Source organism: Mastomys coucha, unplaced genomic scaffold (genome assembly GCF_008632895.1).
Source record: "Mastomys coucha isolate ucsf_1 unplaced genomic scaffold, UCSF_Mcou_1 pScaffold23, whole genome shotgun sequence".
NCBI classification, from domain to species: Eukaryota; Metazoa; Chordata; class Mammalia; order Rodentia; family Muridae; genus Mastomys; species Mastomys coucha.
In genome coordinates, this window is record NW_022196906.1 from 109881143 (window position 1) to 109901347 (window position 20205).

General features: G+C 47.8%; 1 protein-coding gene across 3 annotated transcripts in view; it reads right to left on the reverse strand.

The window, feature by feature from the left end:
• The window catches only part of Tgfbr2 (transforming growth factor beta receptor 2), an 87267-nt gene that overhangs the window by 29008 nt on the left and 38054 nt on the right, over positions 1 to 20205 (reverse strand). For all 3 annotated transcript variants that reach the window (XM_031345648.1, XM_031345647.1, XM_031345646.1), the window contains 2 exons: positions 15612 to 15780; positions 13625 to 13815 (listed from right to left, as the gene is read on the reverse strand). In XM_031345648.1, coding sequence (XP_031201508.1) covers positions 13625 to 13815; positions 15612 to 15780 — 360 coding nt within the window. The remainder of the gene's footprint in view (positions 1 to 13624; positions 13816 to 15611; positions 15781 to 20205) is intronic.

Below are 20205 nucleotides of genomic sequence, written 5' to 3' on the forward strand. Positions count from 1 at the left end.
AGTTATGAACCACGGTGGGGCGATGCCCAGAGTAGGCACATTTTCTTTCTGGGAGAAGAGGATCTGGCATGAGGGAGTACTTCAGAGACTGCTCCAGGGCCTCACACATATGGGGACTCAAGGCATACTTCTTTTTACATAACATAAAATTAGAGATAGCTCTGGATAGAATTTCTTAAAGGTTCTTATAAAAAATATCAAGTTCCATTTACAATAGCAAATGTTCTTAGCCTGGGCTTCATGAGCAGAATTCAGTGATTCTGTGAACTTAATGAATGAAAGGCCTCAGCTTCTTTGACCTTTAACTAAAATGCATTGATTATTTTTTTTAAATAATTCTTTATTAATTTATGTGCATGAGTGCGCACCTGCATGAATATATGTGCACTGTGTGTGTGTATGTGGACAGTGTCCTTGGGTTGAGAAGAAAGCATAGGGTACTTTGGAACTGGAGTTACAGACGTTGGTGAGCTGCTGCTTTGTGGGTGTTGGGAAACAAACCTAGGTCCTCTAACCCTGAGCAGTAAGTGCTCTTAACTGCTTAGCCAGCTCTCCAGCACTGAGGTATTCTGAATCACTTCTTAGTATTTGATGTTCCTAGGATTATGGCACCAGTTGAAATCGTAGACGTGTTCATAGCAAATCGTATTCGAGAGAGATGATACCTTGATCAATGTGTGATTTACTCCTCACTTGGATATCCCATCTGGCCTTCCTTTTCAGGTCTGCCGCTAGATCCTGCCCAAGCATTATTACAGAAATACATATTCATCTATAAAAATATGACATCACTGCATTTGAGCGCTATAATATTTCAGACGCCTTTACAAGTCCCCCTGAGCAGTTCTACAGGCTTCATCTGTCTTCAATTAGCCCACAGTGCACACACACAAGAAACAAAGTGCCTTTGGAAGAGGAGAAGGCATTCAAGTGCTGGCCTCTCTGACAGCTTCCCACAGCAGATTTTTAAGATCGACCCATCTCCCTGGGATTCGGGGAGCAGATGCCACAGGTAGGTCTGCCTGGATTGGTGTATGGTGTCTAGTTTTCCACCAAAGCAACTGGGGCTCCTGTTGATAGCTTTGCTTAGTTTTGGAAGGAGCGCTATGCTATAATAGGAAGCCCTCTGTGATTCTCCTCTCAGGAAAGACGAGTAGCACACCGTGAGCTCTGTTAGGCAGGGTGGCAAGCGACGCCTCATGCATGAGCATTGTATTGCTTTATGTCCAACAGGCCTGAGTCAGGCTCTGTTTTCCCTACATTACGGAGGCAGGTACTGCGTTTAGGCTGCTCATGCCCTGCTTCCCTGGTGAAGGTCCCTACACCACCCCCACAGGTGTTGAGTATACAAATAAATCAAGTTTAAAGTATAATTGATGTAGAGACTCAAGACAGGCCGTTCTTCCTTCTCTCGGTGTGTCTTGGTCTAGCTCCACGTCCTGCCTGAACAATTGCATACTTACCCTGTGGCTCCAGAGGATCATGGTGACATGTGAACTTTGTCACACTTCAGGGGTCGGAGAGGTCTCTCCAAGGATCTCTCTAGATGCCCTGTCGTGTTCATTACTCTACATGCCGGCTCACCAAGGCGAGCAGGGAACCACCACCCAGGTCCCTTTCTAGTGTACAGTTACATTAATGAATTTTCCTTCCAAATGCCTTCACTGGAATGGCTCACAGGCTTTAAATATTAACACAGGTGTCCATGTCTCGAATTCATCCATGTTCATCAGGTTTTTATCAAGAGATAAATAATAATCCATTTAGAATTTTTGTTTTAGTTTTCATTTTTGGCTTTAGTGTTTGAGACCGTGTTCTCATACAGCTCAGGTTAGCTTCAAACTCAGCATGTCTGCAGGGATGCCCTCCACAGCTTCACCTTCTGAGTGGTACCGGTACACGCATGCTACCTGTATGTGGTACTGGAAGTTGAAACTAAGTATCAGGGCATGCTCAACAAGCGGCCTACTAACTGAGAGGCACCCACACACCTCCATGGAGAGTGGTTTTGAGGCCACACTGGCATCGTTTAGTTTTACTAAATTATTTTACTTTAAACCACTAGAGAGTCTCAGATATAAGTTCTTTTTAGACACTAGTATCAGATGTGAGCATGAAGCCTGGGGAGTCACTTGTTTTCATCTCTTCTGTGTGTGTGTGTGTGTGTGTGTGTGTGTGTGTGTGTGTAAGTAGGTAGGTAGCTAAGTAGGCAGGCAGGCAGGTTGATAGATAATAGATAGGTAGGTAGAAAGACAGACAGACAGACAGACAAGAGGAGGAGAGAGTGTGCACACTCAGCTATGTTGTTGTATATATATTTGACAATTCTAGAACTCACATATCTTGTTGCCATCACCTGAATCTTTAAGCATCTTGTTGTTCATGGTGCAGAATTCTTGGCACTTTCCCTTTCAAAGTGAGGTCCAGACCAGCAGCATGAGCACACATCAGCTACATGCTCGGGGGGCGGGGTGGAGGGAGAAGAATCCTTGCCTCCTGTTTTAAATTACCATTACGTCCAAGTGTGGATTTGAATGTTCCCTAGATGGCTCCTTCACACCTTAAAGTTTCAGAAGTGCCTTTCACAGAGCTACGGTAACTTTCTTGGTGTTCTGCCAGAGATGATACATTCCTAAAACTGAGCCTCTTTGTGGCATCATTGGCAGAGTGCTGGTACAATTATACTCAGACTGCCCAACAAGAGAACAACCCCCAAGAATATTCCAGTCAATTAACCAGCAGAGCCGTGTGGAATGAGATAGGATTCCCTATTCATCCTCTCAAATGAAAAGCAAGCAAATTCAAGCAAACAATTAAACGTGATTTTAATTAAGCAACAGGAGAGTAAACTGGCTGGAGTCACAGGACCGACTCTAACTGGCACAGTGGCGACAGTACTGCTAAGCATTCCGAGTAGACTTTGAGACTATTTCTTTCCCTGTAATGAGGGGAAAGGCCTTTCCCCTGTGCACTTTAATTCCTCCTGCAAGTATGTCAAGCCTAGCCACCCCTCAGCTCCCCTCCCTACCTATCAGTCTCCTTTGCAGGAGTTTCTTCTTAACTCTGCTTTAAATAAAGCCGAGTGAAATGCAAAGGCCTCCTCTGGCTTACTCCTGAGAGGTGGGGACAAGACCTCAAGCAGAGCTACAGTAGAGAGGCCCGCCATTTTAGCCATTGTTGGCACAAAGTCCAAATGTTGGGACATTTCAGAGTCACTCTTATGGAGGCTGGGAGATAATCCAGACAGGGAAGTGCTTGCCTGTATGTAAGCAGGAATACCAGAGTTCAAGCTTCAGAATCTGCATTAAAAAGCTGGGAATGGTGGCCAGTGCCTCCCTCCCAGTGGTAGGGAGACAATAAGATGTGCATCCCTGGGCCTTCCACCAGCCAGCTTACCCTACCTGGTAAGTAGCAGGCCAGTGAGAGACCACACTTCAAAGAGAAAAGATTGACAATGAATGAGGAATCTAATGCTGCCCCCCCACACACACACACGCACAAAGACACACACAGACACATACACCACATGCATAACACACACACACACACACACACACACACGTTTGGTATTGGAGTTAACAGTTAGGGAATTGGGAAATGGGGCTGATTCTCCACAGCACAGCTTAGAACTGAACTGTTAGCCTTGAAACCAGAGACCCTCAAACAGCCTGCCACTGGAAGGTTAAGAGCTGAGCTAGACCAGCTTGAGGACCAGAGCAGTAAAGTTAAGCTGAAGCAACCGAAGGGCAGCTGATCACTGACCTGACGACGAGCATGGTTAAACATTTCCACCACCTACAGCACACACGCCCGGGTGAGCAGTCCAGAGGAAAGACTTTAACTACAAAGTTAATGTCGACAGTGAGAGAGTGTGGTTATTTCTTCACCTGCTAGCCCAGGGCTTATGCCCAGAATCCTGCATCATCCCAACTCAACGTAGCCTCTTTTTATTGTTAACATTGCCAATAGGCAGGCTCTACAACTGCCTACAGGATAAGCCTCCCCCCACCCCCGTGTGTGTGTGTGTGTGTGTGTGTGTGTGTGTGTGTGTGTGTGTGTGTGAATGTTTCCAGATTGGATTAACAGGGGCTGGAAGAGCCACCCTGAATGTGGGCAGCTTGCTATTGTGGGCTGGGGTTCTGAGCACCTGGTATCTTCTCTTTCTTCTTGCCGACCCAGGCTGTGCTGTGACCCAGCTGGCTTGATTGGACCCCTCCATTGTTTTCCTGGTTGCCTGACTCCTGCCTGCGCTCAGGAATCCTAAAGGCCTCTGCTGAAGTTGGAGGTTTATCATCTTCTTCAGGGAGCTGGGCTGGCATTGGAAAAGACTGTGCACTATAAATATCATCAGTATCTTCAGCAGTACCTGGTATTGCCAGATACATCACACCCTAAACTGTGACCCTGTTGCCTGACTGTGTTGCCTTGTCATCTCACGCCTCATTCACACTCTTAAGGTTTGTTCTAAAGCCACGGATGCCCATCTTCGGTAGACCCAGGGCCTCACTGAACTAACTTCTAATTAATTGAGAACATAATCGTGTCCCTATCAAGATTGGCCAGCGTAGATACGAGGCTTGCTTCTTTTCCCCTTAATCGTAAACTGAAATTTGGCTCCCTTAGTGGCCTCTACCCACTAAGGTCTGTCTACCTGGAATACACAGAGAATACAAAGAAAGACACTGACTCTAGCAGAACAACCATTCTTGGGTCCAGTAACTCCTGGTGTTGGCTACATACCAGCATATCCCGGGGGCTTAGAAAACACTCCTGATTACAGATCAGAGACCAATGAAGCCAGAACTTGCACAGCTAACACAGAATTTACAAAACACCTGGGAGTTGAACACTGCAGCCCAGGCAATTATGTCCACCTGACTGGGAAAACAGAAGAAATGGAACAGCGAATGTCACGGACTGGGGTTTTTTACGGGGTCTCTTGTTCTGTTGGGACGATGGGTTTTGGCCAGGTGTGTACGGGATTTGGCTTTGACAAACAGACTAGACACGAGTGGTGTAAGGTCTGAGTGTATTTTTTAAATATGGAGTCAGGTTTATATAGTCAATACAGAAGGGTTTGAAAGAGTTAGTGATATCTTGGTGAGCTCCTAGCACACAAGTACGAAGACATATCTGAGCTACCTCTGAGTTTGGGGTGCCAGGCGACAATGCGGAGGCAAGAGACTGACTTTCTTTAAAGTTTAAGCCTCAAATACCGCCATCACACAAAGTGTGCGTGACAAGCGAAGTTTCAGATCCATTGTGTACAGAATGATATTATGTTAGGTTTGCCTGGAGCTGGAGTTAAAGGCAGGTGTGAGCCACGTGACATGGGTGCTAAGAACGGACCCTGGGTTCTCTGCAAGAGCCGCCAGTGCTCACAACCACTGAGCCGCTCCAGGCCCATATATAGTTGTCCTTAAATGAGAAGGACAATGCAAACTGTTTTATTAAAAGTCAACATTTATAGTGTGTATATGTGGGTGGGTGGGGGCAGGACACGCATATCTGTGTGCAGAGCCGGTACATACCTGTGAGACAAGAGTCCACCTAAGGTGTTCCTGGAGAGTTACCCACCTTGTTTTTGAATCAGGGTCTTTTGCTGGCCTGGACCTCAGGAAGTAAGCTGAGTTGAGTGAGTGAGCCCAGGGGATTTTAGGTCCTGCCTCCACCTCCCCAGTGCTGTATTTGCATGCAAATGTCACCACACTCAGGTTTTTATTGTGGATTCTCAGTCCCTACCAACTTTACTGACTGAGCCTTCTTCCCCAGCTATGTTTTCATTATTTTTAATAGACGTAAAGCATAACCAAAAAGGGTTTACATAACAGTAGGCCGGAGCTGCTTCCTATCAGAGAAGATTTCCAAAGCCAGGTGGCTAGGCTATATGGAGAGAAGTTCAGATTGTGTACCCTCTGGAATTCGGCCCACACAGAAATAGAAACCAGTTCACAGAGTTTGCTAGCTTCTTGGAGTATTTTTTTTTTTTTATCAAACAGTTTCACAGAGGCCAGTTTGCCATCACCCACAGGTGTGAAGTTTGTTCGACACACATATGGACGAGTTGGATGGAACATAAACTTACAGCCACTGCCATAGCAAGCACTGGGGTCCAGTGGATGAATCCAGGGCAGGCTGTGCACACACAGGCTGCCCTGCGTGCCCCGCAATGACTCATGGACAATGGGGTCCTACAAGTGCATGCTCCCCACCCCCACTACCACCACAGCTAGCTTCAGAACACCTGGCGGGGGGTGGGTGGGTGGGTGGGAGGGTGGGGGGGACGACAACGTACAAAAAGGGGATGCTTTTGCCTCAAGTTTCCTCATACGCACCCTATGCTGGGCCTGCCTGAGTGGTGGTGCGGTTTGTCTATTTCTTTGTCCAGACTTGGGTTGAACTGAAGGATTTGGGAAATGTTCTCTAGCCAAGGTTTCTACACAGCCAGAGGCTCTCAGCTCTGGGTCAGCAGGGAAATGATGGAGCTGTCTTCTAGGAGATGATTGTGCTGATTCCAATCTACAGTTCTCTACATGTTATAATAATTTCTATCAGCCATATTTTCACACCTCTTCCTTACTTCCTTCCCTCCCTCCCTCCCTCCCTCCTTCCTTTCTTCCTTCTTTCCTTTCCTTCCTCCCTCCTTCCTTCCTTCCTTCCTTCCTTTCATATTCTGCATTTAGTCCAGAAAGTAAATCTGCCTTGGCTCCCCTCAAAACTAAGGTGCACAGCTGGAAAGCCACTGTTCTGCGGTCCAAGTGCCTAATCCAAAGGCAATGTGTAACCAGAGGCTCAGCTTGCCACGGCACCCCTAGCTCGCTCTCCTCATGGCTTGTGTGCATGTGCTAAAGCAACTGAGATGTAGCCCTCAGTTGATTCCCCCGCATCCCACACACCAGGCTTAGTGGAGAAACCTGCCATCTCAGCACCTGAGAGGGAAAGCAGAAAGGTCAAGGTTGGTACTGGGACGACAGTTCAGGTGGCAGAGCACGAGCCTGGAATTCATGAGGTCGTGGGCTGGATCCTGAGCAGGTCAGAAACTGGGCCTGGTGGTGCGGGACTGCCATCCAGGCACTCAAGGAGAGGCAGGAGGGTAGGAAGTTCAAGGTCATCCTCAAATACATGAAAGACTCAAAACCAGCCTGGGCTGTATGAGAATCTGTCTCAAAACCAAGAACCAAAAACAAAGACAAAGACAATACCACCACCACCACCACCCTCAAGGACAAAACCCTTCATTTCTTCTAAGAAGCTGGTTGTTCAGTGCCAGGGCTGGGCAGCCTCCACGTGAAATTAGGAGCGCAGGGGACAACACTTCTAAACCGCTCTCACTCGGAAGGCCCAGCAGTCAGCCAAGTGTGCAAGGCATCTGGTGCACACAGAATGGGCTGACTGGATGGCGCGAACCCCCTCCATTAAAGCCACAACAGGCCCAGAGGGAACCAGCTGGCTGAGATGTACCGCTAGCAAAGTTAAACATAGACGGGAAACCACATGTCTGATACTGCTCAGAAAAGAAAAAAAAATTCATTTGTCTTCCTGCCAGAGTGAGGCTCACAAACCAAAAGGCTGTTTTAGTTTAAAAAGAAATCCTACAACAATCAGAGAGAAAGAAATGAAGCACCGTGATTAGGAGTCCTCGCTCTTCTCCCACCTCTCAGCACCTCAGGTGAACCTACATGATGTCTCCAGGCTAACCCCTAGTCTGCCGGCAGCGATGGGTGTGCAGGCCAGCAAAGCACAGAGCTAGCTAGCTACATGACACAAAGAGCTGCTTCCCTACAGAGCTGTAGAGAACTTGGAGTCAAAAGTGGTTTGGAAAGTCCTGGTTTCTTTCTTTAAAAAAATATTTGTGTGTGTGTGTGTGTGTTTGTGCACTTGAGTAACCAATTGAAAAAGAATCTGAAATTTGAGAGTGAGAGAGTGCATAAGAGAATCTGGAGGGACAAAAGGGAAGGGAAACATGATGTAATTATATTATAATTTCAGAACATTATTATTTAAAAAGAGGAACAACTCTCTCCAGGCAGAGAACATGTGGAACTTCTTTCCCCCAGTAGAAGCCTGGCCCTTCAGCCAAGGGCTGGATACAACTGTGTGTAGCCAAGAAGAGCCATTATAAGCCACCCAACACTAAATCACGCACTTAAACCATACTTCTTTTGAGATAAAGTCTCAAGTAGTTCAGGCCGGCCTTGAACTCGGATTCTGATCTTCCTGCCTCCACCTTCTGAGTGTTGTGATTACAGGTGAGGGCCAGCATTCTTGAGCTCACGTCACGTTGGGGCTCAAACTCAGGGCCTCAAACACGGTAGACAAACACTCTCCCAAATGAGTTATGTCCCCAGCCGTGATTACAAAATTTTCCTTTTTTGTAATTTCCTTTTCTAAATCCACAACAATGTTCTCAGTCATGAGTTCTACCTATGACAATGTCAGACTCGATGACAAAACAAGTGACAGGCACAGAAGCTAATGTAGCACATCCTCTTCGACAGCCTTTTCTCCCACATTACCAAGCCATAGTGAGGATGATCTGCGATACACTGCTTTTCACCCTGACACAGTTCAGATGGCGAACCATCAGGGTGGAGGCGAACACTGCGCCTGTATGAAGCAGTCACCTGCGGATAAGTGCAGAGCAGCACAGGAAACCTTACACAGCTCAAGTTCGCGCTTGCTCTGCTACATTCTTAAAGCCTAGAGGCTTCTGCACCCTCCCAGCATCCTCTCAAGGTCACCATTCATTCTTCTTGTCTCTATCTCTGTGTGTGTGCATGTGCACGTGTGGGGGGATGGGGCATGTGTGTGGGCACCTGTGCACCTGTGTGGGGATGGGGCATGTGTGTGAGCACCTGTGCACGTGATGGTCCAAGATGGATGTTTCTATAGTGTGTAAAGGAGTGCCTGTGTGAGGACACACGAGTGGACCCTGGAAGTCCCAAGGTGGGTGTCAAGGATCCAGCCTCCACCACCCTTGCACTGTACACAAGAAGCATGGTCTCTCAATGTAACCCTGAGCTTGCCAATGTGGCTAGCCTCAAATGGTTGATTTGTTAGGAGAAATAAAGGGTAAAGGATTATTTTTTTCAGGCATGGTGGATGGTAGATGCTTTTAACTCCAGAACTCTTGAAGCAGAGGCAAGCGGATCTCTGTGATTTTCAAACCAGTTTGGTTTATATAGTGAGTTCCAAACTAGCCGGGGCTGCATAAGGAGATCCTGTGTCCAAATGAAGAGTCATAGAATAGTAGTCCTAACAGGTCCTATGGAATTGCAGCAAGCACGCCTAACTGCTGAGTCATGGTTTCAGTGACACATCCCCCCACATCCCCCCTCCACAAAGGCTCTGATGGTTCTGTGTCCCTGAGGCCCTGTGATGAAGCAGATGCTGGAGGCACTGAATGGAGCTGGTGTACCCCCATCCAGATGTGATCCTGGGCTGGGCTGCCCCACTCAGAAGCATCCTCCTTACCAGGGATGCACGAGTAAGGCAGGAGTTTTCTAGAAAAGCCACACCCCTGTTGCAGATCAGAAGAGCCACTGCCTGGTGGATCTGAGCTTGCTAATAGTTGGTTAGAACGCGACAGGTGCAGATGGAAGATTATCTTAGGGTATCTTTGTTCCCCTAGTCACTTCTTGTCACTAACCTCAGGATCTGACCTGACATCCAGGTGGAACCTTTGGAATGAGTGAAGGGACTCACAGACCTCTCTCTTCCAGTATCTCAGAAGCTAAGATGGCATCAGTTGAAGCCTGAAACCATTGGGAGGGATTCCTCTGCTCTGCCATAGCCAGCCTGCCTGCTGCCCACCCCACCCCCATGATGTACTTACGACATATCTCAATATCTAGCTGCCTTCTGAGCTAGAACTACATATTTTCCAGGTCAACCTGAATCTGTGCTCCAGGCCATACCCATTGCTCTTGTCTCACCATAAACACTCTCTTATTTCTTTTGGAGCAAGAGGTGCTGTGTTGACGAGCTGGAGTTTTTTGTTTGTTGTTGTCTGGGTTTTGTTAACTTAACATGTGCTAAGGCACACGGGAAGAAAGAACTTTCAATTGAGGGACTGCCTCCCTTAGATTGGCCTGTGGGCATGTCTTGATTAATTATTGATGTGGAGGGCCCAGCCCACCATGGCCAATGCCACCCCTGGTGGTCCTGGGAATAAACAACAGGCTGAGCACACTGAGAGAACAAGACAGTCAGAAGCATCTCCTCGTGGCTTCTGCTTCACTCGGTTCCTCTCTTGAGGATCCAGCCTTGAGTCCCTGCCCTGACTTTCCTCAGTGATGAATTAATGATGTAAGCCAAACAAACCCTTTTCTCCTCAAGTTGCTTTTGGTCTTTGTCACAGCAAAAGAAAGAAACCAAAGTAAGACAGCTGTGTTTTAACAAAGATGGCCTCTGTGACAGCTGCCCGGGACTCTGGAGTCCTGACAATAACTCAGAGATACAGTCAACAGCACTAAGCCAGAAGCGTGGTGGCGTGGCCATGCAGCCCTGAGCAAGCTTTCTGTGGAAATAAAGAAGCGAAGCGGAAGGCTCAGAGCGCGATTACTCTAGGCACTGATCTGAAAAGCACTGCAAGCCCTTCCACTCTTATTTAGCAGCTTCCTGCTGTGATCCCGAGTCAAAACAGGAACAAACGTGCCTAATTTGTAATATTATCCGGCAATGTAAGGGCTGTGGTTAGCTTTGATTAGAGATCCTAGACTCAGCATGCTCCCTTTGACTAGGGAAGGTATGTGGGGAGAAAAGAGGCCCAGATTAAAACAGAGCAAGCCTTTCCAGCGTGCCTGTGGTGTGGTACCCAGGCTACTGATGCTCTGCTCAAAGCTCCTGGCTAGAACTCAGCTGTTGAAGCCAGGTGCCAGAGCAGACCTGAAGCCAGACAACACTTCCTCTAACATCCAGGAAATGGAAACTGAAGCGCAATGCCCAGTGTGACCTCCTTGCTGAGTTCTGAGCCATCAAGAGACCCTGTCTCAAAGACAATGTATGGCTGGGGAGGTGGCTTAATAGATAAAGTGCTTGCTGCCACACAGCACAAAGACCAGAGTTCAGATCACTAATACACTTGTAAAAGCTGGGTGGGCTTGGTGCCCTGTGTAATCCTGAGGGTTGGGTGGTGAAGCAAGGGGATCAGGAGCTCAAGTTCGTCCTCAGGTAGATAGTGAGCTCAGAGCCAGCCTGCGGATACATAAGACTTCATCTACAGGAAGGAAGGAAAGAATGACGAGAGGGATGGGGTAAGAAAGGAACTAATGAACTCAACCAAGAGACAAGTAGAGCAGCCCGCACCTTTGGGTCCTAGCAGGGCGGGCAGCGATCAGCAGGTGTCCTGCACGGGGGTACAGAGAGATGTCTCGCCAGGTAAAGGGCTTGCTGCACTCAAAGCACAGGGAGCAGGGTTTGGATCCCCAGAACTCACATAAAGCCAGCTAGTGTGGCAACCCCCTCATAATCCCATCTCTCCAGAAGCAGAGACAGGAATCCCCAGGGTAAGATGGCTAACCAGCCGAGCCCAACGGTGCGTTCTGAGTTCAGGGAGAGTCTGCCTCAACGTAGAAGGTTGAAGGTGATAGAGAAAGAGAGCCGGCGTAGGTGATAGAGAAAGAGAGCTGGCGTTAATCTTGGGCCTCCAAATGCACATGCACACTCGTATGGAGATGTGCATACACACGTGCACAAACACCACATGTACACATACAAAACACCAAAAACCGAAATAGATAAATGTCTTGCAATGTTGACATGCCCTCTTGCGGTCACAAGACAGCCGCTCCCGATGACACTTTCCCTTCCTACATCTCAGACTACATCTCTGTCCTGGCACCCATCAAGTCCTGCCAGATGGAGGGCTGTGACCTGGCTATCATGACACCCCCCTCCCAGTTTGCATTCTGAATTTAGCTGAGTATTGGGTTGGTTCTCAGATCCTCCAGCTAAAGAGATCTTCAGAGAAGGCAAGGGAGATGTGTTGGGACAGCTATGAAGAGTGGGCAGTTTCGGGCTACTGCTGCTTTCTTGTCCTCCTTCTCCTTGGGCAACGCAGGGTGCACTGAAGCCACCAGACATCACACAAAGCCTGCTTCCATGGGGGCGGGAGGGAGATGGCAGAGGAAGCAAAGACCCAGTTGTTGTTGTTGTTTTTTTTTTTTTTTTTTTTTTTTTTTTTTTTTTTTTTATCATTTCCAGACATGCCCAGCCTTTTGACAGTATGAACTACAAGTTCACGCTGGAGAACCGTACAATCAGTCATGGCCAAAATAAAATAAATAGCAAAACACATCTTACACAGTTTTAAGTAAGGTTATGGTACTGCTTTGGTCTCTATCCATAGCTACCTTGGTGCACATATAGCCTGCAGCCTGCAGGCTGGGGATGCCTTCTGACTAGATGACAAGGTCTCTCTGTAGTCAGTCCCTTCTGAGAAGACTGGCATGTAGCAGGTAGATAGGTCTAAAAAAAAGACCTGCCAATCTCTTTGTCTGTCCATCCATCCATCCATCCGTCCATCCACTCATCCATCCATCTGTCCGTCCATCTGTCTGTCCATCCGTCTGTCCGTCCATCCATCCATCTGTCCATCCATCCATCCATCTATCTGGAATAGTGACATTATGCCCTCAAACACTTCGGGCACCCAACATCCATACTTGAAAGGATTTGTGTCAAGGTCATGGCTATTGATTTTAACTGGAAGTCATAAAACATGGGCAGAAAAAAACCGGAGATTCAAAACTGCAAGAATATGAGCCCCAGTAGGAGCTCTATGCCAAAGGGCATGAGGGAAGCTACTGGGGTCAGAGAGAGGCTGGGTCTCTCTAGCCCATGGAGCGGTAGGTTCATTGTGCGCATTCCTCGGGCCCCAGCAACTGTGCTTTTCAAAGGCTGTTTTATTTCAAGGAAATAACAGATAAGGGGAAGGAACATTTAAAACCGTTGTGATGTCAAAGAGTCAAAGAGGGATGCCTGCAATCCCTGCACTCAGGAGACTGAGGCAGGAGGACCCCATATTTGAGGCCAGCCTGGGCAGCACTTAGTGAATTCACTTGAGGCTAACTTGAGTAGCACAGTGAATGTCGCAAGAAAAATAAATCAATATACAGTTTAATTAATTAATTAAAAACACCTCAGTAACACATGTGCACTTATTCTTTACCTTTAATTCTATACGGAACGGTATATTAGGCCAGCCATCCCGGACTAATCATGCCACAGTAAGAGATCCTGCTTCAAAAAGCAAGGTGGTGGCTGCTAAGGAGTGACATACAAGGCTGGCTTCTGGGCATCATACACATGAGCACAAACATGCACGTATATTGTGCACACACCCACATATCTATGCACACACGCAGAGAGAAAAATAAATTTTAAATGCTAATATCTGCATTGCTCACAAAGCCCCAGCTGCTGCAGATGCCCTGAGAACGAGCCTGGGGAAACGAACCATCGCTCTGGAGGAAAGAAGCTACGTATCAAGGCCAGGTACCAAGATGGGCTCTGGGAATCAAATCTGAGAAGGGCCAGCAGGGATCCCTGAGCTGCTTCCTGAGCTCCAGTGCTCCTCACAGCAGTGCTCCCCTGGAGGACTGTGACCCGGATGACTGCTCACCTTCTGAAAAGATGATGTAATCATTACACTCCTCCATGTTACAGGCGCACATGAAGAAAGTCTCGCCCGCTCTTTTCTTTTCCTTCATGACACACTTGGGAGAAGCAGCATCTTCCAGAGGGAAGCCGTGGTAGGTGAGCGTGGGGTCGTGGCAAACCGTCTCCAGGGTGATATTCTTGTCATTCTTCCTCCTGGGACGCAGAGGTTTGTTGAGAACAAGAGAGAGGGACAGAAAGAGGGGACCATGGATGACCGGTCTCTGGACAGAACAATCAAGTCTGTACATTCCTCAGGAAGTGGTTTCTCCTAACAGCAGTCACTTCCAGTTGCCCGGCATTCTTGGCCTGTCCCGAACTCTCCTGCACTGACTTCGCTTATCTCTCCCACCTTTTGCACACCTCAGAGCCTGATTGTGATTATAAACGAGACAGCTCTCCTTGGGGAGATCTCTACCTGAAACATCAAACATCATCCTTATGGGCGTCCTTATAGACAGGACGGTGTGGAAAAGAGAATTCCTGGGGACCTGGGTCCCTTTAAATCTCCACTCCTAGGGCACTGCAGCTCACATCGTGGCTCTAGCTCCTGTGGCAGAATCCATGCCCTGACCAACCAGAGAGTTCTTAAAGAGGCTTCCTAGGGACACGGTGGTAGACCTTTTTCTTTTTATCTATGGTGTGCATGTATGTGTGCAGATATGTGTGGCTGTGCACACGTGCATGTGGAGGCCAGAGGTCAATCTCCGGTGCTATTCTGCAGGAGATGTCCCCCTCAGTTATTGAGACAGGGTCTCTCACTGGCCTGGAACTTGCCAATTTAGCTAGGTTGGCTGGGCAGCAAGCCCCAGGCATCCTCTCGTCTCTGCCTCCAGAGTACTGGATGTTTCTAGAGATCAAACTTAGGTCCTCATGCTTGTATGGCAAGCATTTGACTGACCACCAAGCCACTTCCAAAGCCCATGATCTGTTTTTCCTGTTTTCTGGTCACAAGTCACTCTTTGTGTGTGGGGTCGAGGCAGGGACACATTTCATGCCAACGCCTGGTTCCAAAAACAAAATGGGAAGAAAGATCCTAAATAAAGAAATGAAAGTTCCTGAATTCAAGAGAAGGATGGGTGGGGAAACAAGTAATTAATGTGGCAGAGAGGATGGTGGTGGTAAAGAGGATGGCGGGGCATTCTTCCTTTCCAGAATAGAAAAAATATGAGTGGTTTATGCTGCGGGAAATGGGTTATCTCTTTGCCATCCATATTTTTGGAGATTAATCTGGCCTAGAGCTCAAAAGAATAAACAGTACAGCATATATTTTGAGAAATGCCCGGGAGATTGGTTCTACATATACATCATATTTAATTAAATGCTAAATTATTTTAATCTTACGTGTACCTTCAAGTGCCTGTATATGCACCCTATGCATGATGAATGCCAAAGGAGGCCAGAAGAGGGCATCAAATCCTTTAGAAATGGAGATACAGGAGGTTATGAGCTACCATGTGGATGCTGAGAGGTGAAATGAACCACCTGGGGATTAGGTGTTCAAACACATGAGCCCATGGGGTGATGTTTCCTATTCAAACCACAAGAAGAAGCATTTTGGCAATCAGATTTCATAACTGATGGGGGGAGGACAGCAATATTGGTATCTGTACTTGGGGTTGGGAGGGGGAACATAGAGTGAGTGCCTCTTGCCACGAGCACACATGACTTAGAAAGACGGAAAACAAAACATAATGGTTTTAATATGAAATGTGCTCCATAGGCTCAGGTGTATGAATGCTTGATGTCCAGCTGGTTCAGTCTCTGTTCCCTCTATGCTGATGCCATGGGACTGTCAGCCATGTCTTTTCCCTGCATACTGGACTGTATCCCCCTAGAACTGGAACCCAGAACAAGCCTTCTTCCTGGAACTGCCCTGGACGGGTGTTTATCATAGCATTGTCTAAGGTAATCCAGAAAGCAAGACCTCCTTTCTCCAAAGGCCCCCTTACCACACGGCCACGCAGACTTCGTGCGGCTTCTCGCAGATGGCCGTGATGCTGCAGTTGCTCATGCAGGACTTCTGGTTGTCACAGGTGGACAATCTCACATCACAAAACTTACACAGCTGTGGAAGCTTGACCGCACCGCCGTTGTCGTTGGCCATTACATCGCTGTTAACTGAGGAGACAGAAAGAACAAAGGTTACTCCACAGGATCCCACGCTAGAAAGAGAGAAGCAACTCCTGAAATGTGTCCTCTGACCTCTGCACAAATGGCATGGCATGTGTGTGCACCATCCGTAGTAAATAGATGAAAGAAAGAAGGCGGAGAAAGGTAATGACAATAATAAGAATCTCTTCAGAGTAGAATTCCCGGATGCACGCACAGAGCGATGCCCATTGTGTGGCAGGGGTGACACAGATGTGCAGTAGCTTCTGCACTCTGTCCATAGTGGACATAAAGCATGTGTTCCGCCAAAATCTTATCAATCAATAAACAAGCAGATTGGCCCACTGCCCTGCCCGTCCCAAGTTCTCTTGAAGAAATTCTGGTTCACTAGAGCTGGAGATGGAGCTCAGTATCCTAAGTCATGAAACTGGGAGTTCCACCCTCAGCACTGGCGCGGTGGTGCAAACCTGTGATCCAAGCCCTCTGGAGGTAGAGGACGGAGAATCAAGAGTTCAAGGTTATTCTCCGCTATGTATTGACTTTAAAGCCAGTCCAGGGTACACAAGACCCTGTCTAAAATAAATAAGTAAAAAAATCAGACCAGGGCAGGGGGAATCGATTAGAGGTGCATACGTAAAGATGGAGACACTAGAAAAGTCATCGCCCAAGTGGACAGAGAGGTCACCATGACAGTGAAATATAAGGCCAAGGGCAGTGGTGGAACCACCCCTTGCCTTATGCAAAGGCCCTGACAGTTCTCTCGGGTATAGGACAGGAACGAGATGGCCAAGCTATTGTCTCCTCCCGGATTCGTTCCCCAGACTCTGCCCACACTGCCTTGTGTTTCCCCACTGCCTTCTGCCCCCACTTTCCTGGATGTCCAAGGAAATCTGATCTCACCTCAGGAACCTGCTAGCGGCCTGCCACTTCTCAGACCACATCCCCCACACCCCATCACCCCAGCTCCCTCACATTGGAGGGCATGGTAGCCTCCCTAGGAACACATCAGCTCAATCCTCTGTGTTCCTTTCTGCCACCTTTGGTCTCTGATTAAATGACACACTCTGCATCCTCAAATGGGCAGCTAGTAACCACCTAACGGTTCTGTTGGATTGTTGGTCAGGCTATGTGGGTCACGCACTTTCATATAATGTCTGCCAACGGTCTACCTTGCTAAAACGCTGTATCTCCAGTGTGTCCAAGAGCACCAGCCATAATAGAATCTGTGTTAGTTCCTTTTCTCACTGATGTGACCAAATACCCAGGAAAGCGGCAACTGGAAGGAAGGCTTTTGGTTCATCATTTGGCTCCTAGTCTACCATGGTGAAGCAGCAACAGTGAGAGCCAGCTGGTCACATGGTATACAGTCAGTAAGCAGAGAGGAACTGAGTTTGTTAGCAACAGCTTGCAGTTGATGGAGTAAGACAAAGCTACTGAGCACTCAGGCAAACAGAGAGGAGTTAACTCATACTCTCTGCTGCGTTAAAGATTAGACACTCTGGCTGCATGGGGCTGTAGGACAGATGCTGGCCCTGAGGCAAATGCAGGGGACTTCTGCAAGAGGTTCCCTTCAAGAGGTCTAAGAAGGGCCCCATGTACTCTCTCCTGGGTTAGCTTGCTCCTGCCTGGAGGGAGGGTACCAACTCAGTGCCTCCCACAGTTAGTCTCCCTGCTGGGAATTTTAGATTTCTGTCTTCAACATTTCACCCCGTGAGTGACCTTCTTTGTTGCCTGGGCACAACACCTGCTTCCTGGGTCACTAAAAATACAAGCTTATATATTTAAGATCTGCTTTCTTGTGGTAACAGTAAACATAGAAGGAGGAGGAAAAGAAGCAAGCCCGTTCATCCCTCTCAGGCGAGAGAGTTCATTTCAGGAAGTATATTTTTAGGTAAGAAACTATTTTGAAATCCTCAATGTCTTACAGACTGTTCTCTGCTTAGCTAAAAATATAGGCCTCAGTGGGCTCTGGACCTTGTTTAAATTTGGTATCAACATAACAATGGATATTCTTCTTTCCTGCAATGGTTATGTTTGGATCCATTTGTGAAACAATTCATTCGATCCCTTAGATTTTCCTACAAGATAATAAAATAAAGAAATAGGAGACTATTTCCTACAGAGGTTTTTTTTTTTCCCTTCTTGGTATTGGGTTTGTTTGGAATAAACATGATTTGCTGGCTCAGAGGCTCTGATGGTCTTCTCAACAGATAATCAAGCCTTTGGGAGACGGAATTTAGCCATTTAGCCTTCTAACATTTTAACATCTAAGCCTTGGTGGGTGCTAGCTTTTACTACTGTGGACCAGACAGTACGACCCTTGAGCATCCAGAGAAACAGCAAAGCCAGAGTAGACTTCAGATGTCCTGACTGAATGGCTCTGAAGGTGGCCTGGGCCTTGAGTTTCTATGAGAATGGCCTCCCACGGGCTCATATACTTGAACGCTTGGTCCCTAGTTGGTGAAACTCTTTGGGAAGCATGAGGAGAGTAAGTTTGGTCTTGGAGGAACTGGCTGTGGTAAGATTTGAGGTTTAAAAAAACTGCCACCATTCTCGGTGTGCTTTCTGCCTCCCACTTGTGGACTCAGATTCGAGATCTCCGCTGACCCCACCACCATGTCTTTGATCCACCATGATGGACTCTGTCTGGCCTTCCAAACCATCTAAAGCCTGACCAAACACTCTCTTCTATGAGTTGCTGTAGTCATGGCAGTAGATGTCTCTATGCTCATATGGGTGTGGGTACCTTTGGAAGTCAGAAGATGGAGCTGGAGACCCGGTGGAGTTGTAAGATTCCAGGTATGAGTCCTGGGAACTCAACTGCAGTCTCTGCAAGAGAACCATGCACTCCTAACTCCTGGGCAATCTCTATAGCCCCAATAGCTCTGGGTTTTTTGAGGCTACACAGTTGATTCTGGTGTGTAATGGAGACTAAGATTTCTAAGCTAGAATTAACTGGGGGTTGGGGGGGTCCATGACCAAAGCAAATCAAGGGGCTGAGTGTGTGACCCTGCTAGGAGCATGCTCACCCCTCAGCACCACATAAAGGCACCGGGTTGGTGAGTGCCTATCATCCCAGCATCCTTTAGGTGGAGGCAGGAGGATCAGAAATTCCAGATCATCACTTGGTTACATAGGGATATCAAGGCCAGCACAGGCTACCTGAGAGCCTGTTTCAAAAGATAAGAGGAATGTATATTTCTCAGTGCCAGCTTGGGACACGTTCTACCTTTTTATTTATTCCGTTTTCCCCTCATCACAGCAAAGCAAAACGTACCACAGTTAGGGTCTGGCCCAGATATTTTCTTTCCTACCTCCTTGGATTCCTTCCACAAGGCATGATGGATAAAATTCACCCTGACCGCATAACCCCTGACAGAGGTTAGCTGACAGAGATTGCTGTCCACTGACAACTCCATCAGCTCCCGGAAGCCGATAAGCCGACAACCTTTCCTGTAGGCCAGCATTCTCTTCCCTGTTTGTGACGGCCACCCTCTGGCCTTTTGTGAGACTGTTTGGCGGGACAGATACTTTCAGGCTACAACACTATTTATTGGTCATCTGCTTTGGCCTCATGTCGTTCTGATAAAAGCTTCATGAACTCACTCTGGAACGGGGAGCAGAGAAACACTAGCTTCTGTTCAACGCATGCTATCCAAAGGTTCACAGATGCCCTGGCAGTCTAAAAGCAACAGGTGAGATTCCAAGCCTCGGGGGAGGGGAGGCAGGGGGTGGGGAGAATCCCAAGTCTTCCTCTGTGCCCTCAAGAATCTAGGAGACCTCACAAGGTCACAAGGGTGGGTGGAGGGAGGCGGTTGTACTGCATGTGCCCATCCCGGTCCCTAGGAAGAACCCATGCCAGCCAAGCCCTTGAGCACCGAACAGCATCCCTGAGCAGTGGTTCTTAGGTTTAGTCTGTGATGCTTCAGAGGCCATAGGGTGGCACTGCCAGGACATGCCTCTAGATCAACAGCTAGGGACAAAGATGTGATTCTAAACAAACCCAAGAAATCTCTCCTGGCCAGCCGTAAGAGGGAGGGCAGTCAGTACATCGCTTGCCTAGCAAGCAGGAGATCATGACTTCCGTCCCCAGACTGTAGGCTTAAACCAGAAGTTTCCACTTCATCAGACCCTACATAAAGACACAAAACAAAGCAGCAACAACAACTGGGCGTGATGGCACACACAGGCTGTCCATCTGTATCCATCTGTATGTCCACCTGTATTCACAGCCGGCTGTGACAGGTGGAGACCTGGGGCTCACTGGTCAGCCAACCTAGCCTAATTGGTGAGCTCCAGATAGATGAGAGACCTCAGTTCAAGCAGAAGAGGTGTGTGTGTGTGTGTGTGTGTGTGTGTGTGTGCCTGCCTGCTGTATCTGCATATGCCCAGGTTCCCCCTCTGTATACACACTTACAAAAATGAATGTGTGTG